This window comes from Cordyceps fumosorosea (assembly GCF_001636725.1).
Source record: "Cordyceps fumosorosea ARSEF 2679 chromosome Unknown scaffold_5, whole genome shotgun sequence".
Taxonomy (NCBI): Eukaryota; Fungi; Ascomycota; class Sordariomycetes; order Hypocreales; family Cordycipitaceae; genus Cordyceps; species Cordyceps fumosorosea.
In genome coordinates this window covers 680,154-707,823 of record NW_017387305.1, presented here as the reverse complement: position 1 = coordinate 707,823, position 27,670 = coordinate 680,154, and the positions used below count along the sequence as shown (strand labels likewise).

The 27,670-nt window shown below is 53.9% G+C and overlaps 11 protein-coding genes across 11 annotated transcripts; 2 read left to right on the top strand and 9 right to left on the bottom strand.

Annotated features, from left to right (window-relative positions):
• Window positions 1-120: 120 nt before the first annotated feature.
• ISF_02930 (DUF967 domain protein) lies at window positions 121-786 on the bottom strand (the record flags this gene model as incomplete). Its single annotated transcript, XM_018846536.1, has 2 exons — window positions 121-609; window positions 673-786. The coding sequence occupies 2 exons, from the start codon at window positions 784-786 to the stop codon at window positions 121-123; spliced, it is 603 nt and encodes a 200-aa protein (XP_018706264.1).
• Window positions 787-1,488: 702 nt separating this feature from the next.
• On the bottom strand, window positions 1,489-4,505 carry ISF_02929 (Dynamin family protein; the record flags this gene model as incomplete). The annotated part of the gene is made up of 3 exons (XM_018846535.1): window positions 1,489-2,947; window positions 2,998-4,177; window positions 4,286-4,505. 3 exons carry the CDS (start codon window positions 4,503-4,505, stop codon window positions 1,489-1,491), a joined length of 2,859 nt encoding a protein of 952 aa, XP_018706263.1.
• A 967-nt stretch (window positions 4,506-5,472) lies between these two features.
• On the bottom strand, window positions 5,473-7,015 carry ISF_02928 (UDP/CMP-sugar transporter; the record flags this gene model as incomplete). Its single annotated transcript, XM_018846534.1, has 4 exons — window positions 5,473-6,429; window positions 6,486-6,794; window positions 6,855-6,884; window positions 6,941-7,015. 4 exons carry the CDS (start codon window positions 7,013-7,015, stop codon window positions 5,473-5,475), a joined length of 1,371 nt encoding a protein of 456 aa, XP_018706262.1.
• A 1,753-nt stretch (window positions 7,016-8,768) lies between these two features.
• Window positions 8,769-9,768, top strand: ISF_02927 (hypothetical protein; the record flags this gene model as incomplete). Its single annotated transcript, XM_018846533.1, has 2 exons — window positions 8,769-8,965; window positions 9,087-9,768. 2 exons carry the CDS (start codon window positions 8,769-8,771, stop codon window positions 9,766-9,768), a joined length of 879 nt encoding a protein of 292 aa, XP_018706261.1.
• A 2,763-nt stretch (window positions 9,769-12,531) lies between these two features.
• ISF_02926 (TUP1-like enhancer of split) lies at window positions 12,532-15,715 on the bottom strand (the record flags this gene model as incomplete). Its single annotated transcript, XM_018846532.1, has 2 exons — window positions 12,532-12,641; window positions 12,697-15,715. 2 exons carry the CDS (start codon window positions 15,713-15,715, stop codon window positions 12,532-12,534), a joined length of 3,129 nt encoding a protein of 1,042 aa, XP_018706260.1.
• A 948-nt stretch (window positions 15,716-16,663) lies between these two features.
• On the bottom strand, window positions 16,664-17,765 carry ISF_02925 (hypothetical protein; the record flags this gene model as incomplete). The annotated part of the gene is made up of 3 exons (XM_018846531.1): window positions 16,664-16,895; window positions 16,940-17,118; window positions 17,184-17,765. The coding sequence occupies 3 exons, from the start codon at window positions 17,763-17,765 to the stop codon at window positions 16,664-16,666; spliced, it is 993 nt and encodes a 330-aa protein (XP_018706259.1).
• A 2,451-nt stretch (window positions 17,766-20,216) lies between these two features.
• Window positions 20,217-20,749, bottom strand: ISF_02924 (hypothetical protein; the record flags this gene model as incomplete). The annotated part of the gene is made up of 2 exons (XM_018846530.1): window positions 20,217-20,513; window positions 20,609-20,749. 2 exons carry the CDS (start codon window positions 20,747-20,749, stop codon window positions 20,217-20,219), a joined length of 438 nt encoding a protein of 145 aa, XP_018706258.1.
• Window positions 20,750-20,803: 54 nt separating this feature from the next.
• On the bottom strand, window positions 20,804-21,010 carry ISF_02923 (hypothetical protein; the record flags this gene model as incomplete). The annotated part of the gene is made up of 1 exon (XM_018846529.1): window positions 20,804-21,010. One exon carries the CDS (start codon window positions 21,008-21,010, stop codon window positions 20,804-20,806), a length of 207 nt encoding a protein of 68 aa, XP_018706257.1.
• A 2,423-nt stretch (window positions 21,011-23,433) lies between these two features.
• ISF_02922 (cyclophilin A) lies at window positions 23,434-24,119 on the top strand (the record flags this gene model as incomplete). The annotated part of the gene is made up of 4 exons (XM_018846528.1): window positions 23,434-23,476; window positions 23,551-23,672; window positions 23,781-23,887; window positions 23,945-24,119. The coding sequence occupies 4 exons, from the start codon at window positions 23,434-23,436 to the stop codon at window positions 24,117-24,119; spliced, it is 447 nt and encodes a 148-aa protein (XP_018706256.1).
• A 171-nt stretch (window positions 24,120-24,290) lies between these two features.
• ISF_02921 (hypothetical protein) lies at window positions 24,291-25,401 on the bottom strand (the record flags this gene model as incomplete). Its single annotated transcript, XM_018846527.1, has 3 exons — window positions 24,291-24,896; window positions 25,113-25,252; window positions 25,323-25,401. The coding sequence occupies 3 exons, from the start codon at window positions 25,399-25,401 to the stop codon at window positions 24,291-24,293; spliced, it is 825 nt and encodes a 274-aa protein (XP_018706255.1).
• A 955-nt stretch (window positions 25,402-26,356) lies between these two features.
• ISF_02920 (hypothetical protein) lies at window positions 26,357-26,781 on the bottom strand (the record flags this gene model as incomplete). The annotated part of the gene is made up of 2 exons (XM_018846526.1): window positions 26,357-26,368; window positions 26,440-26,781. The coding sequence occupies 2 exons, from the start codon at window positions 26,779-26,781 to the stop codon at window positions 26,357-26,359; spliced, it is 354 nt and encodes a 117-aa protein (XP_018706254.1).
• Window positions 26,782-27,670: the final 889 nt, after the last annotated feature.

Below are 27,670 nucleotides of genomic sequence, written 5' to 3'. Positions count from 1 at the left end.
AAGATAATCCTATAACGTTGTAATGCATAGCTGTATAACCGTCCATTACGTCCATAGATGTAGCCTCATAATGAGAAACAAAGTCATCATATTCTTCGCTTCCCTCTCCCCCTTTCCGATCTAGACCCAGTTGGCACGAATCACATCCGCGATGACTCCATGATCCTCCTCCTGCTTCAGCCCGCTCACCACCACCACCGCCACAATACCCTCCGCGCCCTCCACCCTAATCGGCACCCCGCCACCATGTATCGCGTACTCGCCCGCCCCCTCCGGCCCCAGCCCATTCTTCTTCGCGAACAGCGCCTCGTCGCCGCCGCCGTGCTTGCGCCCCACCATGTACGAGCTCATCCCGAAGCGCAGCACCGCCGCGCGCTTCCGCCGCACCCACGCCTCGTGGTCCGGCAGCAAGCCCGAGCCGGTCACGCTCTGGTACAGCGTGGGCCCGCCGGCGGAGGCCGAGGCGATGTTGACGAGGGCGACGCGCGAGGGCGCGAAGCACAGCAGGCGCGCGTGGATCAGGTGGCCCAGCTCCCAGGCGTCGGCGGCGGTGAAGGAGGAGAGCACGAAGCCCTTGCCGCCAAAGTCGGTGGCGGCAAGCTCCTCAAACTGCGTGGGTTGTGTGAGTAACGATGACGATGGCATGCTAGGGGAGACTGGCGCGAAACGTACAGTGGCCGGGGGCGACGGGATCGGCACCTCCGGGCCCGGGTTCCTGGTCGCCGCGAGGACCTGCTCGAGGCCGTGACCAGCATCAAAATTTCTCTTCCAGACTTTTTGCGACATGATTTCCCTTTTTTTTTTTCGATATGACTTCGATTTGATTCAACTATAGGTAGCAAAGGAAGAAAAAACAGACGATATGTCATGGGGCCGAGAGGGGTTAAAGCTCATAATTAAAAGCCAAACTAGTTTCCTGCAGACTCTCTTGACATGCAACGTTCCAGTTTTTGAGCTATTTTTTTAAAGCTTGATGGACGGCAACCCCATCGGACCGGCAAGCCACAACCGGGCTGTAACTCAAGGTAACAACTGCCCACGTACGTTCCGGCCACCGGCCTCCCGAATTGAGTTTGGGCGCGACGCCGCCGAGTCCCCGGCTCCACCGGTTGTAGGAGCCTGGGACCCGGCCGACTTCGGCTGGGGTTGTATTAATAATGCCATTGCGCCGGCGATCATGTACTTGGGATTCATGAAATGGATTGTTCATTTTACATAAAAACAAGGCATCTTGAGCAAGTATATGTGTTTGTCATCCATTATACAATCGTCCGCCGCTTTTCCGAGCAAGTATAATTTTCACCAGCATTAACATTCTTAAAACATGAATCTCAAAAGGCAAAGACATGACAATTCCGGTTTCGTGTTCCCGGCTGAACATTTCCATTTAAATCAGTTTCCGTCACCAATCAAAGCAGGCAGTCATGGCTCCTGTTTGGCTCGCATCTGCAAGTCGAAAGCTAAGGTCGGAGACACATGCGATTTTTTCTAAGCCTCGCCGCTAGCGATCTCACTTGTCGTCTGAGAGTCCTCCATGAGTATGTCTCTGTCTCGTGCCAAGAAGGAAACGGACGCCGTGCTTGCGTCGTAAATGCTCTCATCCAGGCCCGGGTTGCCCTCGAGGGCCTGGATCGTCTCCAGCGCACGCACAAACTTCTCCCGCTCGGACTTCAGCGCCTCCCGCTTGGCCGCCGTGGCCGTGTCTTCATCCATCAAGCGCTGGTAGGCGGCGGCAGCGTTGCCGCCCTGGAGGTCAAGTCGACTCCGCAGCTCAAAGTCGAGACGCATGCGAATGTCTGGCAACATGCCGCACAGCGTCAGCTGCGACATGCGGTCCACAAACCTGAGCGCGGCGAGGCGGTAGTAGCCTCTAACGTACGACACTACCATAACCTCGTCAGCGAAGGCATCAGGACCGAGCTTCACCGTCTCCTTCTCCTGCTCTCTCGTTTCTTGTAGTCTTTGTTCGTCGTTCATGGTCGCCCAGTTGCCTGGTCGGACTGGCATCTCAGGAAAGCGGGCTTGGCATCGCATTCGGTGTCGAAACCACTTGAGCTCTTTCTCCTCCATTTCTTTATACAACTTAAAAGTGTCGTCTTGGAATGTGATGAGCTGCCGAGTCTCGTGCTTAAGTACGAGATCGGCCATCTCCTGTGTCTTTTGTAGTTGCTCTTTGAGGAACTGCAATAGGTGCTCGGCAGTCTCGCGGTAAATCAGCCTTTTTCGTAGACGGTGCAATGACAAATCCAGCTTCTCTCGAAGCTTTTCGTGCAACTGCCCCATGGTGGCTCTCAAGAATGTATGGGTTGGTTGTTCCCAGACCTTGATGGATTCAACCGCCATGTCCTGGTAGACATCTGGCGGGATGACGTCAGGTGTACCAGCCTGCATTTTTCCTTGAATATCTTTCTTGACTTGGGCCAGGGTACGGAAGCCACTTCCCAGCGCGCTATACTCTGTAAATGGCGGAGGGGGCCTAAACTTCTTCGCGCGAGGCGCTGCCGCAGATATAGAAGAAGATGGGCTGGCTGTTTCTTCTCGCTTGAGGTTTGAGACGTGCCCGTTGGGGACGTTGTTGCTATTCTCGAGTCGGACACGCTTTGATGATGGTGTGATTTGTCCGACACCTTGCCGTCGCTTGCTGGGGGTTGCTGTCGGCAGCGGAGCTGCATCTGAGTCGTCGTCGGATATCTCAACCACGGGGGTATCGCTCCTATCCTTGAGGGTGAATTTTGGTTTGATATGTAGCAAGCAATCGCGGAAATCTTTTGGAAGGATGCTTCCGAACTTGATTAGCTCATCGATGCCTTGACGGCAGCTTTCGGAGAACTCCATTAGGCAGCTTTCCACCTCGAGTTCGATGTTGTCAGGCAGCTCCGGAAGAGCACCGAGCTTCTTTTTGACCACCTCCAGGTGGTTGGCGACCTTGCGTTTGATAGTTGGCAAACTGAACCCATATTAGTATGTGCGCAACAAAAAGAGGGAGGCAATGCATACCTGCTTGCGAATGCATCCGCCAATTTCTCTGACAAGAAGGTTTTAAGCCTTTCCACCCCGCATCGGCTACTAAACTGATGGAAATCGCTAGGCCATGCTTCCACGCCGTGCTCGACAAACATGGCTTCCTCCCACTTGCTGAGCTCCTCGAGTGTCTTGCCTTGAGGGCGCGATGTGATGAAGTATCCAAGTCCTGTTTTATGGGCCTCTCCCTTCATAATAGACAGCCACTGGTCGTAGCTTCCACCGGAACTCAGCAAGTCAGCCTTGGTGAGAACACCGATCGTCCGAGCCGAGGCACCCAGCTTTCTGGTCAAACCGAACGTGCAAGAATTTTCGGCGTCCGAGTTCATAGGCATGCTGCACATGATGATTGCCGATGGATGCTGGATATATGCTTTAGATAGGTTGGTGACGACAGACACGAGGTAATCGTCGCGAGCGTCAGCCGGGTTTTGAAAAATGCCAGGCATGTCGTAGAAGGACAGGTTGGGCAGATCGGGACCCTTGATTTCCAGTGCAACAATATTGGGTGAAAATTTGGCCAGAGTCCGATCTGCTTCGAGTGAGATGGGCGTATTGGACGCAATGGAGCCCGATCCTGGCACATAGAGGGCAGGATTCTTGTTGTCGTTGAGAATGGCGATTTGCGCCCAGCGGAGCACCTCTTCAATTTCAGTGTTCTCATGCATGGTTTTGAACTCGATAATATCGGTCGTAGGCTGCTGTTTCCACGGGAAGAAGGGGTCCGCATCCGTCACGTCCGATTCCATAATGTTGCGATCCGTCGGAGGCGCATAAGTATATTGCTTCCGGAGCCAGACTCGGCAGGACCACTCCGGATTCATAGACACCCGAATATGCAGAGGGCATCGTGTGCATGTGCCCTCGCTCCGAGGTAAGTCGAGCTGAGCGAGGCCAGACATCAGGCTTGACTTGCCAGCGCTTTGATCGCCCACCAGAACGAGCTCGGGGAGCTGGACATCATGAGAAACGCCGAGTTGCTGCAACTCTCCGAGGGCATCATTGAAGGCCTTCAGTCTCTTGGCAATATCTCTGAAGGACTCTTGGAAGAAGCTTCCCTCTTCTTGCGGATTTAGTCCGGGAGGCGGCATCATGGGGACCACTCGCATTTCGCGCAGAAGCGGCTCAGCGTCGTCCGCACGATCGCTAGGCGTGGCTATGGATCTTGTCAGATGAGGATACGGGAAAGGAATTTGGGTGCCTGACACTTGCTCGAAGCAGCGTCTTTGCTTGGAGGCTTGGGCCTGTGAAAGAGAAAACTTACGGGCATCAGAACGGCCGTGACGATAGGAGAGTGGAGGTGCCATGCCAGGCGTATCTGTGGCAGCATCATCGAGTGAATGACCGCTGCCTGATCCGTACAGGCTGATTTGGTTGGTCTCGGAAGTGACTTCGTTGTCAGATGGAAGTGAATTGAGTGACTCGCGCTCTCTCTTGATGCCGTTGACGCGACGGCGGCTAGTGGTGGTGGTTGTAGACGACATCGCGACGATATGAGTTGCAATGTTCCTGCTTTTTTTTTTTTTAATTTTTTGCGCTTCTCACCAAGGAATGCTCATGTATAGAGCATTCCTGAAGAGGTGGTGTATAAGAGCACGGGTGTTAAAACCAGGGATTTGTGTAAGATGCAAACGAGGTGGCCGAATGTGTGCCAGGCAGCCAAGTTCCCCCGTTTGAAGCTGGGGCGGTGAAAGATTTGAGCAATTACAAAATAGATAATTAGCGAATGAACAGAAATGGCAGAAATAGGAGCGAGGTCATGAATCTGAAGGTGTTGTGAGAAGAATTGTTCGTCGTCGCGAGGAGCAGGAGCGAACTTTGACGACGCGCTCCATCGCCTCTCCATCGCCTGATAAAGGGTGATAGAGGGCCTGTCAACAGAGTGGCCACCAGAGCTCTGCACTTTGCCTTTCCCACGAATTAGTCTACTCTATAGAATTATTGCACAAAGTAGGCCATGAATACCGAGTTTTGAAGTATTCTGATATGAGCACACGGTTCACTAGACATGTAAACTCTCCTGTGCTAACAGGAATTATTGTTAACTGGAGTTGAACCCGAGATGCAGTCAACTCAGGGGCTTATTAAACAGGTGGCTGGGAGGACTTGGAGAAGGAGGTGGGCCGGGCGAGTGGGGGCGGCCCGTTGCGACGCCACACATCACAGAGACAAGCATCAAGCACAGAGATCTGTGGAATCGGAAACTCTAGAAATATTAAAATGTTGAATCGTTTTGCTCGTTCTTCTCTACTCTAAATAAATGCTCTCTTCATGGTATCAATCCGCGACGTGTACTGCTCTTAAAGCCTTTCCAGAAAAATAATGAGAATAAGCCAGACCCTTGCCTCCCAACCGCCACCAGCCAGATCATACATTTACAGAACAACGGTTCTGGAGAAACCTCATCTCCTCGCAACGTGATCGTAAGATCAAAATATACACCCACCCCATCTACAGCTGCTTTGCCAAGTTGGTACGGCTGACCTGGCGCGGCGTCGGCGCCGGGCTGCTCGGACGACTCGATGATAAGCCCTTAGCATCGAAAGGATCCATGTTGAGTCGCCTAGCATCAACACTTCGCGGGGTCGTGCCTGGGGTAAGCGTTCTCTCGATGGCCGGCTTTTCAAAGCTGGCGATCCGCAGAGGCGCTGGGCGTGAACGGCCGCGCTCGGGAGCACTGTACAGCCAAACGGCGGCCAGGACGAGCGACGTACCAATGAGAAACGTGGTGGTCACTGGAAAGTTGAATAGCCAGACACTGACAAAGAAGCTAACCACGATGCTGATGCCCGTGGCAAAGTTCTTGACGATATTATCGGCATCTCTAATGACGATGCTGGCAATCACACCTCCAACGGCCTGCAGCACAATAGTGCACCACACAACCCAGTTGTAGCCCTCGAAGAAGCCGTGCTCCAAGATCCCGGCCCCGTCCTGCCAAACAACGCCTCCAAAGAAAGCAGCAATGATCGAGTAGACGCCAAGCTGCAGATTTCGAATCCAGACACTGTTGTGGCAGGGAGACTCCTTGAGAATCTTCTCAAAGTATACACCCGCGAAGCCAGACACGGTGGCCGCGATGAGGACAGATGTCAGACCGACCGAGTAGTTCATGATTGGTTCCGACGGGAATCGGTCGCCGTCGATTCCCTCGTAGCTTGCCGACCGGCGGCTAAGGTGCGCGGGCGGCTCGCTATTCTCCATATCGGGCTGGAAGCCAAGCTCGTGCTGAGATCGCGGGAAGAAGTGGTCGGCAACATTGTGGAGGAAGATAGACTCGATCGATTCGCCGGCGGAGGGAAGTGAGACAACGGATACGCCGATTGTAAGAATGATGAGAGAAACCCAGCGCGTGACCCCCAGATAGCGGTTCAGGAGGCAGACGCTGAAGACTGCTGTGGTGAGGATCTGGAACTGTGGTTAGATATATGTTCTCTGGCTGGGTTGTAGGCAGAATGGCGTACTTTGAGCTGGTACAGGACCTGGAAATGAACAGGGTCCAGGTTTCCAACGGCGACGTATTGTAGCAAGTTTTGTAGCGTATAGAAGACTGCCGGCAGAGCCAGCTTCCAACCGTCGCCGGAGAAGACTCCGTTGTAAATTTGTTCGAAAAGCACGGTGGCGGGTGTGCTAGGCGCCAGAGTCTTGGATGCTTCGTAAATCGCGACCGTGAGAGAAATGGCAAACTTGATGACTTCGTGTATCAATACTGCTGTCGAGGTAAAGTATCGGTGGTCGCCTGATGGGGGCATGATGCGGGAGTAGTGCATGATCTACGTCTGGATGTTAGTGGGAGGCGTGCTGAAAGTGAAAGTGAGGTCATCCCGACGTACGAGGATCAGTGCAGAGTTTTGAAACGTCAGCTGTTGGCCCAGTTAGTTTTGCCATTTGGGCTGCAGCTCGAAACAGCCAAGCATACCGTGATGAGAGAGATGTGTTTAGGGATCGATCCCGGCTTGGCGGCGGCGGCGCCACGTTCTGATAGAAACCCCATGCTGGCGGCTCTCTGGGAGTGATGTGGAATTGATGTAGGTGTAGAATGTGGCCTAGGAAAACGGCCAAAAGCTGCTAAAAGAGATGAAGGAATGACGCGGTGGCTGCAGCACCTGGTGCGTCCCTGTCGCGGTGTCGGTGCGACGCTTGCCTAGCAAGCAACGGGCAGTATCACAGGCTGCCTGTTGCACGTCGTCGGTCGATTGTTCGTGAGATGGGGGATCGAGAGCGAAGCGAAAAATTGTAGCAGTATTGGAGCAAGAAAGCAATCGTATAGGAAAGGCGGAGGATGTGATCAGGTCGTTTGCAGTCGGCTGGCAAAAAAAAAGCAGAGAGAAGAATATTGGGAAAAAGGAGTGGACTTGTCGAAACGGTGACCAAAGCGTCGGGAGCTATTCCGAACAAGGACGGGCTCAAACGGAACAGGGCTAGTGAGGAAGGATGGCAGAGAGAGAAGAAAAGGCAAGCTGGTAGGAGGATTGAAAATTTTATTGCTAGGTTGGCCGGTCGGTCAATGCCAGGTTTGAGGTAAATGCAAAAGCAAATGCAGGAAGCAGAAAGAAAAGTGAAGCTCTCCTGAAGGCGGAGCCGTCGCAAGGGATGTGCTCGGCCGGTCCGGTGGGGGAGGGCAGAGGCTTGGCTTGCGGGAGCGAGAAAGAGGCTTCGTTGTCGCCCAATCAATCGTCGATGCAGGTGTCGCGTGCCGCAGAATCGGGACCTACAGTAGTGGCTGGGCTGCGTGACAGAAGTAGAGAAAGAATGACACGGCAGCTGAGAGATGATTGTGAAGAAATGGAACGAACGAAAAATGCAAGAGAATCAAGCATTTATATTTTTGTCTATACCTCGTCATCCATCCTGCCTCTACCAGTAGAAACGGCGCCCTCTGGGGCCTCCCCATGTCCAGCTGCACTAGTTACCCTGTCGAGTCTTTGCAGCCACCCGTCATAGACGCAATGCAATGGGGTGCGTGCAGCTGCATTGCATGCCAGAAGTCCCCGCTGAAGCTGCAGCCATTTCAAGCTTTTTATTTCTGGGCACCGATTTCCAGCAGCCAGCAGCTCCCAATCACAGGTACCAAATCAGAGTCGGCTCGACAACCCCCGTAGATCCTTCCCCTTGGGACGGGTAGCACGGGTAGCACGGCCACTCTGGTCCCATTTACAGGGCGAGGCGATCCGTCCAGTCTCCAGTCGATCACCACGATTCTCGGACATTTGTCACCGCCAATCGAAACGAACCATGACCACCCTTAGCTGTTGGCTGTTGGCTGCTTCAGTATCGTCTCAACCACGTATCGAAAATAGAGGCCATTACTCGCAGCAGAGGCTGCCGGTCAAACTTAAAACTATCATCATGCCATCCCATGCAGAATGAATATGCATGCTCTTGGTATATACAGAGTATCTACAGCCATGGTAGAGCCACGAAGGGCACCGAACACCGATGTCTATATATTTATGCAGGTTTATAAAACAATTCAACCCAAATTCACCATCGAGGCTTGAAGTGTAATTATAAGTATAACAGTCTGCAGTCCCCAAATCAGCCATCTCTCCCCCATGGCGCGCTCTTGCTCTTACCCTCGCTCAGGCTCTCAGTAAGCGCCACACCGCGCGAGGCTCTGCTTCACCAGCCACAGCCAATCACGATGCCAACTACTAACAGCAACTCCTCAAACAAAATCTCAACATCTCAACATCTCCATCCCACTTTCAAGGCACTCCTCTCTTCCCTTCCATCCAATCGCTCTAATGTACAGCCATGCCGCCCCTTCTGCTACCCAGCCGCAGGACCTCCCGCCGCTCATCCGCAAGCAGCCGACAACCACCCTGGCTTCTTCGGTCATGATGCTTGTCGCGTCCGGCGGCGGCGGCGGAGCGTCGTACTACAACGGCGTCTGGAAGAATACCTTTCTAGCCGATGAGACGGCTGCCATCTACTGCCCTCTGTATGTCGCTCTAGCCACCAACCCTTGATTTTTCTTCTTCTAGTATTGTTTTTTCTGTTGTGGGCTTTTGCTGACTTGGCTTCCTCTCGCTGGGAGCAACTTTACCTCTACCTACACGCAGTTCAGCTCTAGCGGGAGCGCGGTGCAGACCGGCGAGTGCAGGCGCACCATCACCACAACGGAGTGGTATCACAGCTGCGGCACCTCAGGCTACGCGCCCCTCAGGGTCACCGGCGTCGGGAGCCAGCCCCACGGTCGGCCTCGTCGACGTGACCGCCGGCTCCACGACGACGCGCCAGTCGGGTACCGTGCCCTTTGGCGGCATGACTGCCGGCGCGCCGACGCTGCAGCTCAACTTTCGCCCCCAAGATGTCGGCTCGACCTCGTCCACCGCAGCCAGCGCCACTGACAGCAGCAGCGACACTAAATCTTCCTCCTCTTCTTCTTCTCCGAGTCTCGGAGGCGGCGCCATTGCCGGCATCGTCGTCGGCATCGTCGTCCTGCTAGCCGCGGTCGGCGCCGCGCTGCTCTTCTTCATCCTGCGACGGCGCCGACGACGTGGTGACGAGACCAAGACGGACGGCCACGTGCTAGACGGGAAGGACAGCAGCCCAGCCTCCGCGGCCAACGGCGGTGGCTATGAAAAGGCGGAGCTGGCGGGCAGCGGTGCGCAGACGCACACGGAGCTCGACACCCAGCAATCGCAACCACATCCCTTTGAGCTGGAAGGCAGCAGCGCTCAGCCGACACATTACGTCGAAATGGACAGCCCCGATCATCCGCAAGAACTCCGACAGAGATGACGGGGTCCTGGTGGGTCGTACAATTGTACACTCGTATCCTAGAGACTTTATTCTGCATCGATAGAGAGGACTGTGCTGGAAAATGTGCTCGCCGTCGTACTTGTTTCCCTCCTGGCCCAAACGTCTATCAAGGTCTCTGCCAATGCGCCATCTCGATCCATGCGACGGATCGGCAGCTTCGTGACGTGTTCTCCCGGAGCTGCGCCTCCCGGACCCGCGGCGATGTCTTACCTCTGCTCCTTTATGCCACGCCCCTCTCAATTCCCCTCGTCCTTTCTCTGGTTCCATTCTCGAGAGGGTCACGGCGATCCGCTTGGTCTCACCATGTCGAAGTAACTATCCAACAGTGGCTAGTCTTTCTAGTAACGTACTCTCAATCTCACGTTTCTACTACCGACAACTCATCGCCCCGTTGCTCGGGAAGATTACCCACTTCTGATCGGCAGCCTGCGGACGATCGAAATATTCCCAACCGCTGTTGTCGGTACGTACTTTGGCTTCATTTCCGTTCGCTCACTTTTCCCTTGATTCGCCGCTCTCTCTAGCTTGTAGATTCACACCCGCCGTGAATGATAGGTGGACACCAACGCCAGAACGCCTCACATCACATCAGGAAAGCATTCGGGCACAATGTGACTCGTGTTCAAAAACGTGATATTGCTAAAAGCTATCTCAGTCTATAGATGAATAGATGCCTGGCTCACACTTCCTCGATCTCATGTCAATCTAGCAAATTCGTCAGTGTTCAAATCAGACAGCAAAGCCAGCTATGTTACGCCGTTACCAGCCTCTCCCCAAGACAAAATTGCGCTCGTCAATGACTGTGTTCCCCGACCGAAGACCAGGCATGGTACTTTGCTTGCCAATGTCATTTGCGAGGTGGTCCCACAGCTCAAGCTGCCAAGTCATTGTAGACGAGAACTCGTCGGAGCTCTCGGAAGCATCAAGGGAGTGCAATTCGAGTACTTGGTGGTGAGACTCGTGAAGAAAATTCACTGCCGGTTCTGGTGTGTGTTCTGCTGGGCTCGCCTTCTCAAAAGCCGCCACACGCTTTCGAAAGATCCAGCCGCTCTTCTGGGGCAAAAGCCTATTCGCACTGATTGTTGGAACCGAAATGGCACGAGTGGTTCGCTGGCACAAGTTTCCGAAGCTGTCAAGACGATTGCGGAATCCTTGCCGGTAGGAGAGCCTAAGACTCATGATACTGTCTGCGCTTGTGGTCAAACGCAGCAGGCCGTCAAGCTTGGTTACAAAGTACTTCAATGTCGGAGACACATGCTCTTTCATCCAATACTGTATATCCTGTTGCAGATCAATCTTGAATAAAGAGAGGAAATACGCACTGCTTGCGTGGATATATCGGTATAGTCGTAGAAGTGCTGCAGCGCTATTGCCGAATCCTTCGCAGCATCCCGCAGTATTTGGGCAAGTTGCGCTAAGAGATGTGTTGCGTCCCAGGGTATTATTCTGGAAGAGGATATATTCAGGTAACTTGGCCCGACCTTTGAGGCAGCCTTGAGTCTGTTGTCAAAACATCAGCCGCATTTCATTACGAGCACCTGCAGGCGAGTCTTCGAACTCACATCCGGATCGACAAGCTGCATCTCACACGCGCCGACAAGAGAACTGGCCATCCCTGCCCCTTCTGTTCGCAAGTAAACTGCTTTCGCGCTGCTTGAATCTTCAGTGTATCGGATAAATGCGTCAGCTGCATCCAGTTGATAGTCTCTTGACTTCGTTTCGCTATGGAACTGTTGCATCGAGTCGACGTAAAGATCGGACCAAGGACATGTGGTATTCGGCATCACCAGGTTATCGTGCTGAACATATGATCCCTGTGCACATTGATACCCCGATTTGTCATACGAAGACACAGCAGTAACAGCAGACGACAGTATATCTTGACAGTTGCCATCCGATGCCACAGAAAATGGGCCACTTTGAACTTGGCAGCAGCATGGTGGGCTCCTGTCCATGTAGCTCAGACTTCTGACCCGGTTCAGCGTCGATAAAAGTCCAAGGAGTGAGAATGTCACCATCCAAAAGGGCGAGCTATCCTTGAGTCGGATTGAAGGAGTCCAGAGTTCCATTTTCGACCACGTTGGCTTTTAGTCGTGGGTCTTTGCCAAGGAGGTGCCAGATCGAGACCGAGTTGTTGATTCGGGGCGAGGAAGAGAAGAACCCATCAAGGGTGATTTGTGACTGGGAAAAAGGAACGGAGGTGAGCAGAGCTCCAGGGTGTTGCAAGTCTGTTGACGTGAACCAAAGGGGGAGCGGCGGGAAAGCGCAGGAACCAAAGGACGGGACAAAAAGTGCAATGCAAAGAGAGAGGGAGGGAGGGAGGAAGAAAATTCGCGTGTGGCGAAAGAAGAGAAATACTCGTTTTCGAAAACACTTGGCTGTTCGTTGCCTCACTCTTGCCAGTTGCCGGCCGGCGCCTTGCCAGCTGCCCATGTCACCGCGGTTTGCATACGAACAACTTTCTTCCAGACCGCCAGTAAAAGGCAAATGGCCCCCAGGAAGAGTTGAAACACGAGGCGAGTCGGCAGGGTAGCAAAGTCATTGATTATGTTTCAATTCGATAAAGTATCCAGCCTCCTAGCCATGTTTGAGCAACAATGGGAGGCAGCGCCGAGCTACAAACGCCGTCAAACGCCAGGATCCATTTCAACCATTACCACCAGAAAACACCGCAAACACCTCCTTCTACATCATAATACACGAAGTTCGTTCCAGCCCGTCTCGCATATCAGCCATCGGCAGCTAGCTTTCAACTTCCATGGAGTCAACGTCCGCTCCGGCACTGTTGCTCAGGTCAAGATCCAACAGCCTTGCATACTGGCCGGTAAGTCGTTGCAGTTCGCGGTATTTTCCTGTCATATAATTAGTACTGCCTTTTACAGCATAGAACGCGAAGTCTCTGCTTACCAAGAATTAGCACCACACCCTTCAACAGCTCCTTTCGATCCCAACCGCACAATTCGTCCGATTTGCTAAACCAGCCCTTCCCACCATCCGGATCTGCATCCCCGCCTTGGAGAATACCGCCAGCGATCGTGTTCAGTAGTTCTTCGACTTTTCCATGTGCGCCTTCGGCCCCCAGACGCTTTGCATACATGAACAGATATAGCCGGAATTCGTCACGAGCTTCCAGTTGCATCGCTCCGGCAATGCGATTCTCGAGATGCGCAATGCTGACCACGCTCTCCAGATCTTCTGAGTCCTTACGCTGAATGACGCTCTTGATGATGCGTTGCAGCGCGTATCCTCGGCCCTTGAGGAGGAATTCGTTGGTCGTATGACGTTCCAGGAATGGGATGATGCCGGACGAAACATCCACTGCTGGCTCCTCTGGCTCCTCCTCTTCTTGCTTTCTCCTACTCCTTCTCCTAGTAGACCTCGTCCTCGTCCTTGGCCCGACTGCGGTGGACTGCAAGGCGGAAATAGATGAATCAGTAGAGTTCCAGTACTGGGATCCAACGGCCCACCATGACTCGCTGAGGCGCTGCCAGGTGTACATTTCGCGCGCGTAATAATGGCCATCACCATTTGACATAGTCACAACAACATGGCCGGTCGAGTTAAGGTGGGCCGATGTAATCCCCGGACCAGGCGTGGCAGTGTGTTGGTCGAACGACGTGGTTGCAATATCAATGATTGGACCAAGCGACACGGGAGGATGTGGTGAGGACTGTGTCTTGATATTCCAAACGTGGGCCAGTCCCACGGCTGTAATGCACAGTAGCCAGTGATCCCGGCACTCAAGGATGACGGGTTGTGCTTCGAGGATGATGGGATTCAGAAGTCGACGTCCCGCGGGCGACCAAACGTGAATGGAGCCGTCTTCGCAGGCAGCAACCCAGAAGTTCTTATTTGCAGTAACTAAAATGACAGCGCGCGGCAGGAATTCATGCCAGAGCTCAGCACCGCGTTTCGAAACGCTAACCTTGGACGGATCACGGGGATTCACCTCATTCTTGGCTTCGAGCAGAAGGCTTTCAGTCGTCTTCGAAGCCGAGTCCTCAGGACCAAGAATTCCTCTATGCAGGGGTCGTACAATATGCGATCGTACTCGAGGCACGGCAAGCCTTACCGCCGCGACGGAGAATGATGGGTTAAGAACGGCAGGTCGCAAGTATTCTGGCGTAGGAAGCACACCGTTCTCAATGTTTGTGAGTACAGCCGGCTCGACGCCGTCTGCACCATTAGTCATAATGGCTGTCGGGCCGCCAGATGGACGCTTGGCGAGCGGCTCCTCTCCTTCGTCGGCGTCGGGCACCGCATTTTTGCGCTTGTTGCCTAGCAACATGGTCAAGATCCCGCCTTTAGGCAGGCCGTCAAAAGGTTTGCTAAGATCCAGAACTGTGAGTGGCGCATCATTCTGTGATGTTTTCGCTGCCGATGTCGAGCCAATCAGCTGCGTTTGAGGCAAGGAAGATTGGCCGGTACCCGACGATGATACCAACAGCGGAGCAACTCGTTTCTTGCCGTCCTTTCCGATAGTCACCCTAGATTTCAGCTCTTTCACCCGTTCCGCAGTTTTGTCCTCCTCGGGCTTCTCTGCGGAGTCGCCATTGCCTGCAGGTTTGGGTGTAGAATCGCCAGTCTGTGTGCCATTCGTGGCCGCAGATGCCTTGCTCTCGCCAGCCGGCATGTCCCCCATCAATGCACCCATGCGCGATTGCAAAGCCCTAGACTCGCCAGCTTTACTCTGGTCTTCTAACCTGAGGGCGTCAACATCCTCGGCAATGCCCATGCCTTTTCGAGAGACGCCATATTTCTGGAGTGCCCGGTCATTTTCTTCCTCTCGCGCGACCCAGCCGAGCTCGCCGTCCTCGAACCGGACAACGACAATACTACCGTCCAGGCTCGCTGCATATAGGGTCTCGCCGTCGGGCGTCCACGCCAAGTCTGAAACAGATTTCGCAGCGAGATCTTGCAAGATGACAACCGGCCGAGAAGTATTCGTGTTCCAAATGCTGAGTGTCTTGTCCTGTCCGGCGGATGCGATTACCGTAACGAGCTGCGACGTCTGGTCGCCATTGGCATCGCCCTCGCCTGGCTTCGAGGTGTGGAAGAGTCGGGGAGAGAACAAGCACACTTCGGTGGGTGCTTCGTGGCCAATCAAGTTGATTTCGCTATCCCATCGCGTACGCTCAATGATGGCGACCGAGCTGACGGGTCCATTCACGGCATTCGCAGCGGCGATATGGTTTCCGTCTGGGGACCAGGAGCAGCGTCGGAAGTAGGTTGTCAGCGGCGAGCTCTTAAAAGGAGAGCTAATTGTAGTTTCCAAGACAAAGTTGTTAATCATATCGTGTTGGGTCGAATTGGGGCCAGGGGACGTGAAGCGAAAGATCTTGATGGTTCGATCGTCACTGGCTGTCGCAAAGAACTTGTTGGCGGGATCAAAGGTGATGCCCTTGACATGCGACTGATGCGCAGGGAGCGATTTGAGCTTTTCAAACGTGTAGCCGGACCAAACGACAACCTTGGAGTCAAGGCCAACGGAGACGAGGATGGATGAGTCGTAGGACCAGGCCAGGTCCTGGACGTCGTTATCATGTCCGATGAGGCGCTTGTACGTCTTCCAGTTCTCGACGGGCGGCGGCTCGTCGGTTCCAAAGGTGGCCGGGGGCGGGCCCTTGTCGAGGTGGTAGACGCAGATGAGCTTGTCGTCGGCGCCGCTGGCGAGGTACTTGCCGTTGGGGCTGAAGCGCACCGAGTGGATGGTGCCGAGATGGTGGCTCATTTTGCAGAGCTGCCGCGGCTTGTTGTAGGACGGGTCGCGTGAGTTGTAAATAGCTTCGGTGGACCAGATGCGGACGTGGCCGTCGCCGCCGGCGGTCACGAGGCGCTTGCCATCGGGCGAGACGTGGCAACTGTAGACCTCGAAGTCCTTTTGCTCGCCGCTGTGGCTCAGCCACGACGGCTTGATGAGGAGCATGCTGGCAGAGGGGGTGGGTGCGCCCGCATGAGCTTGTAGTATTGCAGCTTCGATTCGATTCGATGGCTGGAGTACGAGGACGTGATGAATTGTCGATGGATAAAGGTGGTGGTGGTTGGTGGTGATGTTTGAGCCTGGCCGCTTGGATCTTTGTTAGCTGGCTCGACCTGTGACGCGCGGGCGCGCGTTGGACAGCCCTTTCAGCGTGTCTGGCTCAAAGCTAATTAGAACCCTGGCGCAGGGCCCATTGTTGGCGCAAGACTTACAGACAGGGGCGGAATAACCTTGATGCGTCGTATCCTGATTAAGAAATGCGCTGTAAGTTCGTGGTTGCAAGATGCGAAAGATGAGAAGAGTTTTGTGTCTTAGTAACTTATATTCCTGCCAGCTGATGAATTGTTTGTGTATTTTTAAAGTTAGGAAGCAGTGAGTGGCACAACTGTTGTTGGGTGGGATGTGCTGTTGCTACAGCCAAACAATCTGCCATGGAAACACCACTGACTACAGATGTCGCTCTTAAAAGTTGTGTCTCATGCTAGATGTGTATTTTTTTTAAAAAAAAGAAAAAGGTCTTTGTTTTTCCTATTTTTCACCATCTTGTCTTTCTCTTTCTTGTCTTTTGCTTCTACCCTGCATCTGTCTCTATTAAATGCCTACTAGGACCGTGGAAAGTGAACTGCGTAGTATTTTGCCAAGAACAAAAAGGATGAGAAAAACGTAGAAGGTTTTCGCGTAATTTATTCAACTGAATATACAAGTATTTATTCATTATCATAGTTCTTGCCCAAGTAAACCAAGCATCCATGCAACAACACAGTGCTCCAAGCGCCGCTGCTAATAAAAGTCAATCATCTCGAAATAATCGCTTCCCAAAATCAATCATCATCTTCATAAGAAGGGGAAAATTTTTTTTTTTCGCCAAGTCCCAAACTTCCCAACATGACCCAACTACGCCGCCACCGCCGTCGCAATGGCAGCCATGTGGTGGTGGCTGAGCGAGTCCTCCGCCGCCGGCAGCGGCTCCAGGTCCTTGTAGCTCTTGAGCAGCCTGTGCCGCGTCACCGCCGTCGCGCCGGCCCGGACGCGCTCGACGATGGCCTCGTCGGCCTCCCGGATCCGCCGCACCATCCCCTCCAGGCCGGCCCAGTCGACCACGTTCTTGGCCGCCGGGTTCCACGCGCTGGCCGCGGCGCACACGCAGTTCATTCGACCCCCCGCCGGTACTGCCGCGTGAGCTCGTCGCGGAGGGCGGCGTCCTGCTGGGACGACCGGAACCTGGCCTCGTCGCGCCAGCTGCCCGGCGCGAGCAGCGAGGCGAGCGTCATGTAGAAGTCAATGCGCCCGAGGACGTGGGATATGCCAGCCTGTATGTAGCCGAGCCGCAAGATGGGGTCTAACAAGAGCTGTAAAATGAATGATGGATTAGCTATTGGTCAACAACACGGGGATTTGCTGCTGGGGACTGTACCGGTGTCATGGTGCATATCCCGGCCCACGCGACCGCCGAGGACATGTACACGGGCACCACGGCGTCAATCGCCGCCTTGGCCGCGTCGATGGTCGCGCGCGCCGGCGACTCGCCCTGCTCCGTCCGTGAACCCCTCCGCTTGGCTAGCCCAGCGCTCATGATCTCCTGCAGCAGCCGCAGGCGGTCCTCGTCGGATCGCCCGCGAAAGTTGATGCTCATGCCGCCGCCCGCCGCCGCCTTGACGTGGCTGGGCAGCTCCTGCGCGATGATGGACTCGTACGTCAGCACGAGCCCTGAGGTCGCCGGCCCGTCACGGAGCACGTCGTACGCGGCGTTCCAGAGGTCGAGCGAGACGCCAGCGTCGCGGGCGGCCGCGGCCGCGGCGAGGCTCGACAGGGAGCTGCGCGGCGAGTTTGTCCGCCGCCGCGAGGAGAAGCTGTGGTGGTGATGGCTGGGGGAGGAGAGGGAGGGGGAGAAGGAGGCGTCGTGCGAGGAGGATCGTTGGGAGATGAGGCTCAGGCTGCCGGCGCGAAGTCGGCCCACGAACTTGCGAATGATGTTTTGCTGGGAGTCGGCGGTCATTATGTGCCGGTTTTCATCGGTGAGGCGAATTTTGGCATGTAAAACGGCGTGTATGGTTGTTTTCTTCTTTCTCTTGGCGCAGTGAGCAATAAGGAATGATTGTTATGCCGGAGTGGATAATGAGCTCAGCCGGGAACTGTTGCGGAAATAGCACAAGCTGCAGCGTCGAACCGGAGCTTGTGGCAGGCACGTAGGTTGTCGAGGGGAACAGAACAAGGTCTCGGTGCTCCTCGGATGATGCAATCCGGGAATTCCAACTTCAGGGTCCTTGGTGGGCGCTGCTGATCCTTGTCTCCGTCTTGGGTCCTGGGGAGGGGGGCGGTGATGCGTCTAAGTGGGCTTGATGAGCATCAGCTGCTGGGATACGAAAAGGACGCAGAAGAAACGCGAGGGCAAGAAATGCCAGAAAAGAAAGTGTTGGGGGCTTTCGGTTTAAAGAGTCATGAAAATGATGTTGGGAGGGAGCAAAAAAGAATCAACGACAAGGATTCTCTCTGCGTTCCGGCCGGGGGTACGTGTCTTGTCAAATGTCTCTTTCTTTGCTTGTGGTTTTTTTTCGGCGCCGTCTCTCGCCGGTGTGGCTTGCATATGAATTATGAGGTGTGGTGAGTCGTCCCAACTGAGGCTGCAGAGTCGTACAGTCGTTCGGGGACAGATAAGGTCTGATGGTGTGCAGCTCGTCTAATGGCGACGGCCTTTTGCTGGCTGAACCGCCTCTTAATTGCCTAAATACCTGGCTCCCTGGCGCAAAGTACTGACATGCTTGGCGGACAGTCGGTCTGTAGGCGCGTACACCGTTCGGCGATGCCTCCGTTGGCTACCTACTAGTTCAGGGGATGACGCCTCTTGCCGCAGGTGGGAACCGAAAAAAAAACTGCGTCATGGCTAACAGGACCGAGCTGAACCTCGATGGACGGCATCGCTAGTTAGTATGTTTCAAGGGCCTCTCCACGTATTGATTGGCACGGCGAGCGCCCGAAACGATCACTCCGAGGAGATGGCATTACTTCGTATGAACGGCCCGAACGCCGCCAAAGAAAGAACGAACGAACGAACGAACGACCCGAGTCAAAAAGACGGGAAGCCTCGAAAGCTTGGCTATTGCCCTTAGTCAGTGGCAAGCAGCCATCTCGGCATCTTCAGCTGTGTGTGTGTGTGTGCGGGATCGGTTCTGAATTTCCGAATTACCGGCTTCTTCCACTTGCTGAACTCACTAAAACTCTCCAGTCTTTCTCGGAACGGCACCCGTCGTTTTCCTAAATTGGCTTGCCAGTGGCGTTTATCCACGCAAGCCACGGCGAGAGCAGTTGCCAGTTAACTCAGCTGCTAGTTTAGATACTTTAGTCTATGGCAAGTTGGGCTGGTAAACCATAGTTACCGTCAAAACTTTCGTCACATGGTGGGCTGAACGGCTGGGCTGGCTCGCCTCCGCTGGCCTCCGCTCCCCGCCGCCGGTGCTCCTCACACACCCACTACGGAGCACCCGTCTTGTCATTTGCCGGAGGCGTCCCGTTGGGCACAGCCTGGTGCACGATGCGGGGAGGGATCGTGATTGGGCCGCATGCGATCGTTACGAGACAAACGGGCTGATCGCGAAAGATGGTGAAAACGCAGATAGGCTAGGGTTCGGGGACATCTGTAAGGCCCGAAAGCATAAAAAACAGATTGAGGGGAGAGATACGGACTGGTTTCTCTTATTTATCCATTAATCGCGCGCTCAGAAGCAAGTAGTAGAGGATCGTCAAATGAGGCGGGAAAAAATGTCTCGGTTAGTCAAAATATGCAAGACAGCCTGCGGGTCAACTTGGTGACAGGAAGAAAAAAAAATTCGAGGATCGTGACCATCTACAGATACGCAATCTAGCCGACCGCCTCTTGCAGCAAAAGTAAGTGACTGAACGCACAGGCGGGCTAAACAAGCTGTGTTGACTCGTGGCGGGTTGCAGACGAGGTGGAGGGGAAGGAGGAGGGGGACATAGTTAGTTGACGGCCACACCGCCGTTGTGAGAAGCCTCCTCTACGGACACGTGGATTTTGATTCCCTCTTGTCGATTTGATTGGGTCCGACAAGCTCTTTTGACTAGCCCCGATTCCAGCCAGCAAGCAAAGCTCGAGGTGCTGACCTCGCCACAGGAAAAATGTTTACCAGCGACGTGAAGGACGAAGGGCAGGCACGGATCACTGTTATGGCTGGCATCGGTCGCTCAGCTTGCTGTCGGTCTTAATAATTGAACCGACGAATGAAAAGCTCTCACATGCGTCATAATGAAATGGCTTGTAACTGTATAAGTAGCTAGTACCTGATTTGTCCCGCCTGTCACTAGGGATGTCTAAGTCTCATCGACTAATGCACGTGATCCCCTGACCGAGTGCCGTCCCTGGCCCGACAGCTACCGTGGGCCAGAGCTGCCAGAGCTCCAAAGCTTCCTTGCTTTGCCTTGCCATCATCCACTATAGCAAGCCGTCAGGTCCATCGTACAATTGGGCAAAGTCCTTGACGGCAGAGTGATTGCGCTGTTCGTCCTGTTCGGCGTCCTCATCCTGGCCTTTATTGCCGTGCAGCGCTGGGCGTAGAACGACGCCACAGTGCCTCCGCGCGTGTTTCGCATCCGAACCATCTAGTCCTGTACACTCTACCAGTTTAGTCTGGGTGCTAGTTTCTTCATCTTCATCTACTACCTGCTGATATGGTTCCAGGCCGTCCAGGGCGTTAGTGCCATCGAGTCTGGCAAGAGGACGCTGCCCATGCTGATTGGAAACATGGTCGGGACTACGCTCGCAGGCGTGGCCGTCGCTGCCATCGGCTACTACGCGCCCTTCATGATCGTAGCTAGTATATTAACGTCGATTGGCGGCGGCTTGCTGACGCTGCTCAATCCATCCATCCCATCGGCGGTCTGGATCGGCTTCCAAGTGCTCGTGGGATTCGGCATCGGCATCGGGTGGCAGCAACCAATTGTCGCAGTGTAGGCCGTCGTCGACATGGAGGACGTGCCCATCACAACGGCCGTTCTATCCTTTGCCCAGACAATCGGAAGCTAGCTATTTGTTGCTGTCGGCCAGACGGCCTTTGCCAACAAGCTGGTGCTGGATATCCGCACGACACTGCCCGACTTGGATCCTGCCGAGATTCTGAGCAGCGGCGCTGCGGACTTGTCAGGGCACGTTCCAAGCCAGTATCTCGACGATGTTGTGAGAGCGTACTCGAACGGACTCGTGCAGACTTTTATCGTCGCGATGGCCATGGCAGCCTTGTCGATTGTCGGTGCCTGTTTCGTGGAGTGGAGGAACGTCAAGAGTGCCCAGCAGGGCACGGACGCGCTGGTCCCGGCCAAAGTCGCGCAAAATGTACCAATGACTACAGTCGAATCCAAGATTTAGATGGATGAAAGAGGGCTTGGCAAGTCAGAGCCACGGATATGGGGGTAGCTGTTACCACGGAGTCCAATTACCTTCGCCATCACCCTATTCGGCGGATGACGAATCAACTGATGAAGTAGTTAAGCTCATTTCTAACAAGACCAAACAAAACAAAAGGAACAAATAGGTGAAGAACATCCAGCAAAAATACCAAAACACTGTCTGCACTTCCAAAAGGCTTCTGCGCAACCCCACTGCCTCCGTTACTAGCCTGGTTCGACGAGAACTTTGAGCTTCAGGTTGTGATCCAATTCTCCATAGATCTTCGTCGGAAAGAGTCGCAACGGAACGCGGCCGGGTGGTTTCCCGTAGAGGTGATATAATGGGACGCTGGTCGGCCTGCCTTGCCAGCAGCCTCGACCCAAATCGTCAATCTCCATAAATAGAAGGGATTGAGTCCAGTCTCCTTTCTCACATGCTTGAGTTTCTGCAATTCTGGAAGATGCAGTATGGTCTTGAGCCTGGCCCAGTATACACAGTGTGTTCGTTCTTATAAAAGTCATCCTCCGTCGGCCATTTCCACGTACGGAATACCCATTTCCGTGCTATCGGCGTTGTCAGGAGCGCAGACTATCCAATCTTTGGCTTAGTCTCGAGATTATCGTAGTCAGCCTGGTTTTGCACAACCCTGACATTACCGTGGTTGTTCTCATCGTCATGGTCCACCCAGATGCCGTTTCCAGTCTCACAATCTGATGTTGTTAGAATTTTAACAACTGACACCCTCCAGTCCCATGTTGGCATAGTGTACATTGGCTACACTTGTAACTAGACTGACTAGAGTCGGAACTCTTCGCAACTGTGCCATCATGGATGCGATTGTTCGGGACGATGGTGAGTTGAAGTTCGGGCAGTAACCACAGAGGGACGACGAGAAGGTGTAGTAGCATGGGTTTGGAAACAGATGACATTCCTGGTATTGTATGGTATTTTATTGCGTACGAGATATGTATGATATGGCTGGTTCATATACCGTCCAAGTACAAGGCCTCAAGGCACAATTAGGGACCACAGCTGGGGGTGAGGGGTCATCAACAGCTTAAGTAGCTTGCTCTTGTGCGGCCGCAAGCCAGCCTACGAAGCTATAGCTGGGGTAAATCGTTGAGCAACTCCTGCTGCGAAATGGACTGTCGGCCATCTCCGCTGCATAAGATAAGCCTTTTTATCACATTGGATGCCCCAGAGCTTGCCGTCGTAACCGATAATATGGCGTATTGATTGGTATTAGTTTTTTACCTTAGAGAACCTGGCTTGGCTGCCTAGTCGACTCTTAGTGAGATCATTTAATCAGTTATCCAGCCCGGTGTCTATGCACTTCACGTAGTCGCCAGCTTGAGGCTGATCTTTTTCTTCATGTCACCTGGTTTCCATCGGCTTCCTCTACTTCTGCGTCTAAACCTAGCCATTGGTTGGGCGGAGCGCCCTAACGCAGCAGATCGTGAGATGTCGCGAAAACCATCCCGTCACGTGTGGCTTGCTTTCGAAGCTCGGTATTGTAATTCGAGCAGACAGAAAACGGGCAATTTTCAGCACGGGTATGCTTCTGGAATTGAAGCTGAATCGGATGTGGATTTTGCTTGACAGTTTCAACGACGCTATACTAGCCACCCTGAGCCACAAATTTAGTCAGCACGATTAGTGGTTTAAGCCCGATGTGGCGGTGAAGCTGGACTGTGCGAGAGATTTCCTAAAGTGATGGCAGGATGATCAAGAGAGGACAAGTACTGAGTAACACAACTGTCAACTACCTAGGGCAAGGTACAAGGGAGTTGCCTAGCACGGCCTCCTTCACCTTTCAGAATCTTTGGCTTCCCTAGCAAGGTCGCTCATTGCAGAGTCAGGATCAATTCACTTGATGGTTAAAACGCCCACGCGTCATGATGAGACTCGTTTGCATGTAACTGGTACTTAATTTGTCCCGCCTATCACTAGGGCCGTGCAGGTCTCATCGACCTAGGCAAGATGATCCCAAGCCCAGTGCCGTCCTTGGCCGGTCGCCCGATGACAGCTTGGCCAGAGCTCCAGAGCTTCCTTGCTTTGCGTTGCCTTGCTGCTCGTTTGCGGACAGCTATTGGCCAGCTTCCTGAAGCTGGTCGCTCCTTCTGGAACGGACCCAAAAGCAAAACAAAGTTTGGTAACGAATAAAAAGCCAAGCTCGCGCACCCTGTAAGCTCATCTACTCTTGTTCATCCCACCTGCAAAACATTACCCCGCACCAGTGAAAATACCATTCAATTCCATCGCAATCATGGCTAACCCCAAGGTCTTCTTCGATATCTCTGCCAACGGCGGTACGTTGATGCTCCCATGCCGAAACTTGCTACCATCAGTGACGGGAATTAGCTGACTTGTGTTTCTCTTTCAGAGCCCCTCGGCAAGATCGTCATGGAGCTGCGCAAGGACGTCGTCCCCAGGACGGCCGACAACTTCCGCGCCCTCTGCACTGGCGAGAAGGGATACGGCTTCCAGGGCTCGTCCTTCCACCGCGTTATCCCCGGCTTCATGTGCCAGGGCGGCGATTTCACGAACCACAATGCAAGTTGCTGATGCGCGAAGAAGCTGCACACACAGCATGCTAACCACACCGATCCACAGGGCACTGGAGGCAAGTCCATCTACGGCGAGAGCTTTGCCGACGAGAACTTCACCCTGAAGCACACCGGACCCGGCATCCTCTCCATGGCCAACGCCGGCCCCAACACGTTTGTCTCTCCACCACTTGCGCTGGCGCGATTTCGCTGCTAACCCCTCGCTACCAGCAACGGCTCCCAGTTCTTCCTCTGCACTGCTACCACCGGCTGGCTGGATGGCAAGCACGTTGTTTTCGGCAAGGTCGTCGAGGGCATGGATGTCGTCAAGAAGATTGAGAAGTTCGGCAGCGATTCGGGAAGGACCTCGAAGAAGATTGTTGTCGACGCCTCTGGCGAGTGCTAAACGGTCGGCAAGCTGGTGGCAATGTTCCTATTGACCACGCAGTGCTGCTCACATAGGCTCAATCCAAAAAATGGCGTTTGCCTAAAATATTCAAAAGAAATGCACGAGTTTAAAGTGCTCGAACTTCCACCTGGAGCCGTTCCCAGCTTCGCGCACTCTAATCCATGATAACTATTCGAATGGCCAATACCGCTCGTACTTAGCCCTTTCCTTGTTAGTCTCGGCTAGCTGCTCTAATATCAAGGCTTTGACTTCGTCGAGGGCAGCTTTGCAATCGTCGTAACGCTCATGCTCGATGAAGCCCTTGTCCGGCCACAGGTCGCCCATTTTCCCCTTGATCTCTGCAGCAAGCTCTGTTCCAGCTACCGCGCCGTCGCTATCCATTTTGATACGCTCGATATCTGCTTCCGAAAAGTCAAACGGAAATGGGGTGTCACTGGTAACCGCGGGCAGATCCGTCCACGTATCCTTCAGATCCACCAGAAGCGATTGGAAGTGCGCTTCGCCGTATTCGAACATTCGGTGGGCGAGAAATAGCAGCCCGTAGGCCGCTGTCCTTCGGAATTCGACTACTTTATACAAGTCTGGGTTTTTGGCACGCATGAGTTTTCGCCATCCAATGAAGACATTTTGAATAGCATACTCATGTACAGCAGCGGAACGTTCTTCAGGCGAAAGCCCAGTGAGTTTCGGCCGTGGTGCGAGATCCACCGTTTCAGGTTCAAGGCCGTCCCAGTCGAGGAAAGCTGGGTCAGGATTGTGATTGAAGAGCTTGTACTACGCAGAAGATGTGCAGCCACCAGCAGGCAACCGCTTCACCAAGGATGGAACGGCTGTGATGGATTCCAAGTTTGCCATTGGTCCGGCTACCGGCCGAGACTGGTGTGATGTAGGCCGATCGTACTTGCATGTCGAGAGAGGTCCATGTAGGTCTCAGTCTGTCCCATTGTCGCACCGTCGCTGATAAGTTTAAAGGCTTCTCTGAAGCAGTACCTGCAGGGATAGCGGAACACCTTCGACTTTATCCATGATGATGAACTCGGCCCCAACGGGATGCGATTCAGCTCGCGAGTTCCACGCGTGCACCGGCGGCGCTGGTGTGTCCAGAAAATCCCTGGCCTCCGGAATCAGACCTGTCAGCAAAAGACTTGGTGTTGGTACAGTCAAGAAAAAACCCTACAAAATCCATTGTAGCGACCTCACTGGCAGTAGTAAAGTGTGGAATGCCAGCGTTCGGGTTGGGAACCTTGGCTATGACTTCTCGGCCATTGTCCATGGACATGAGGAATGCTTAGTTGAACATGCCGTCGGGGTACTTGCTGATGGCAATACATCGAGAAGCTCCGACCGAGTCCGCTGCGATGCTCGCGAGGCGATTCAGGTCGAATCTGACCTCCCGCTGTCCAAGATTGGCGGCCTCATCAACGATGAAGCGACCACGCGTGAATTTGAAGAAGTCATCGTTAGAATTGCAGTCTGATAAGTTTAAGCTATATACCGAATAGCGCAATGAGCCTGCCTACCTCGCTGAGAAGCGCCCATGTCCATACTACCGGGACGGTGATGGGAGGATAAAGGGGGCGCTATACAGAGTGAACGGCAGTGTTGTTTTGGACTCGATGTCAAGCTCTGAATATAGCCCAAAGGCCGCGCGGACGAAGATCGGCGCATTCTTCACGAAACGTGAATAAGTGCCTTGATCTTACCCGCTACCTTTTGTTGGATTATTCAAGACAATTGGTAGCCACCTGTTGTGTGACACGGGCCAGAGATGGAATATGAAGGGATGAAGGAGCCATCAAGCGTAGATAAACTTGGCAGAGCCAGCACCACGTGACAATGCCATTCCCATCTCAAGACAAATAAACATAAAAGGCCTCTAGCGCATGCTCAGGATTATGTAGCAGCAGTAAATACCACTTTGGAGATAAAAAAAGCGGTTTACATTAGTTGACTTCAATTGAGTAGGTTCAGGAAAGGCTTTGTTATTGAGCAATACAAGGCAAGTAAGGTTGGCTCCCGGGTAGGTACTTGTATTTCCATTCACGATTTTACGACGAGACACGATGTAAGAACACGGGCAGCATTGAAGTAGTTCCGCACAGTAAGAGTTGCCAGATGATCGTCTTGGCCCCAAGATTTGTTCCCCCCTTTAAAAGAGAATATATATACACAAAGCATTACGGAAAAGCGCAGTAAAGAACAACGTACCTGGTAGTTTAAGGCACTTTCTCCTGCTACTCATCAACCTGTGGGATGGGTCTTTAAGGCTCGTCCGTGTCCACATTACCGATCCGCATTCTGATTCGCAAGGTCGGACGTGCGCCTCGCGCAGGCACTGCAGCGTAGCGCGCGTGCCTTGGAGCTCCAGGTCCCGGGCGTCGAGCGCCTCGTCGGCAGCGGCCAGCCGCTGGCGCAGCGATCGGCTCTCTGCCTTGGCATCTTCGAGGGCGCTGGGCCGACTCAACCCGTCTGCGAGGCCAGGGGACGGGGAAGGAGGTAGTTGATGGGCGCTGAAAGCCGAGACGCACGGGATGCGGGCGACGGCGGCGATGACGGCGCTCGCGGCAATTCCTCGACGGTCAGTGAGATATGGGCGGGGGCCATGGTGATGTTTGAATGTGACTTTCCTGGTAAAGTTGCACTTGCTGGTGGGTGGCATTCCGAGGTGAAAATCGAGGACCGATGCGACGCTTTTTAAAGCCCGAGGTCTTCGATATCCAGCACTGCTTCTCGACACTTGAAAGAGCCATTGAGGCGAACTCGGCTATGCAGCTGAACATCTTTGCGAAACAACTGAGCCAAGTATCTCTTTTTTGTTCGGCGTCGTCGTGAGAATCCTCTTGCCTTGCCTTTGCCGACTGCCCTTTGAGAGGGGTGCCTGATCAAAAGCGTCCTTAGGATGGACACACAAAGGCCAAGGCTGAAGCCTCGATGCTCGCAACGCTGCATAATGCCTGCTCCTTGTCTAGCCATTGTCTCCTGCATTCTGTCTGTCGCCTTCGTTGAGCGCCTCCTCGCCCCCAAAAGAATTGGTCACCGCCGACGGCGATATTCTCATATTGCCCCGCCAAACCGTGCAGCAGAGCGCCAAGCCTTGTTTTCAGACGTTATCGATGACGGGCGCTTCCGGGGGAGAGCGCCGCTGCTTGTTCTGCTTCGCCCGTGACGCGAAAATGCGGGCTGAGGGGGCCGTTTTACTGAAAGTTGACTGACACCTTCGGATGAGAGTTCTGGGACGCATACATGCTGATCCTGCGGTGCGGCTTGCGCCATTGCCTGCAGCTTGTTCGTTCGTCCGAACCAGACAGACACTGCAGCCGAAATGAACGGGCGTGCCAGAAACGGGAATTTTTACCGGGAAAGAGCGGCGCATCGAGGCAGAAAATAGAACAAGGCTACGAGAGGTGCATTCAAAAACGAGGTACCTACGTGGTGGCATTGCCTGGGTGACATCGCCCATTCAGCGACGCCTGTCATTGGAGGGGGAGCAAACAGGCAGCACAATGTCCTTTGGCGCCGAGCTTCGGAGCCCGTTTGTTCGTTCTATC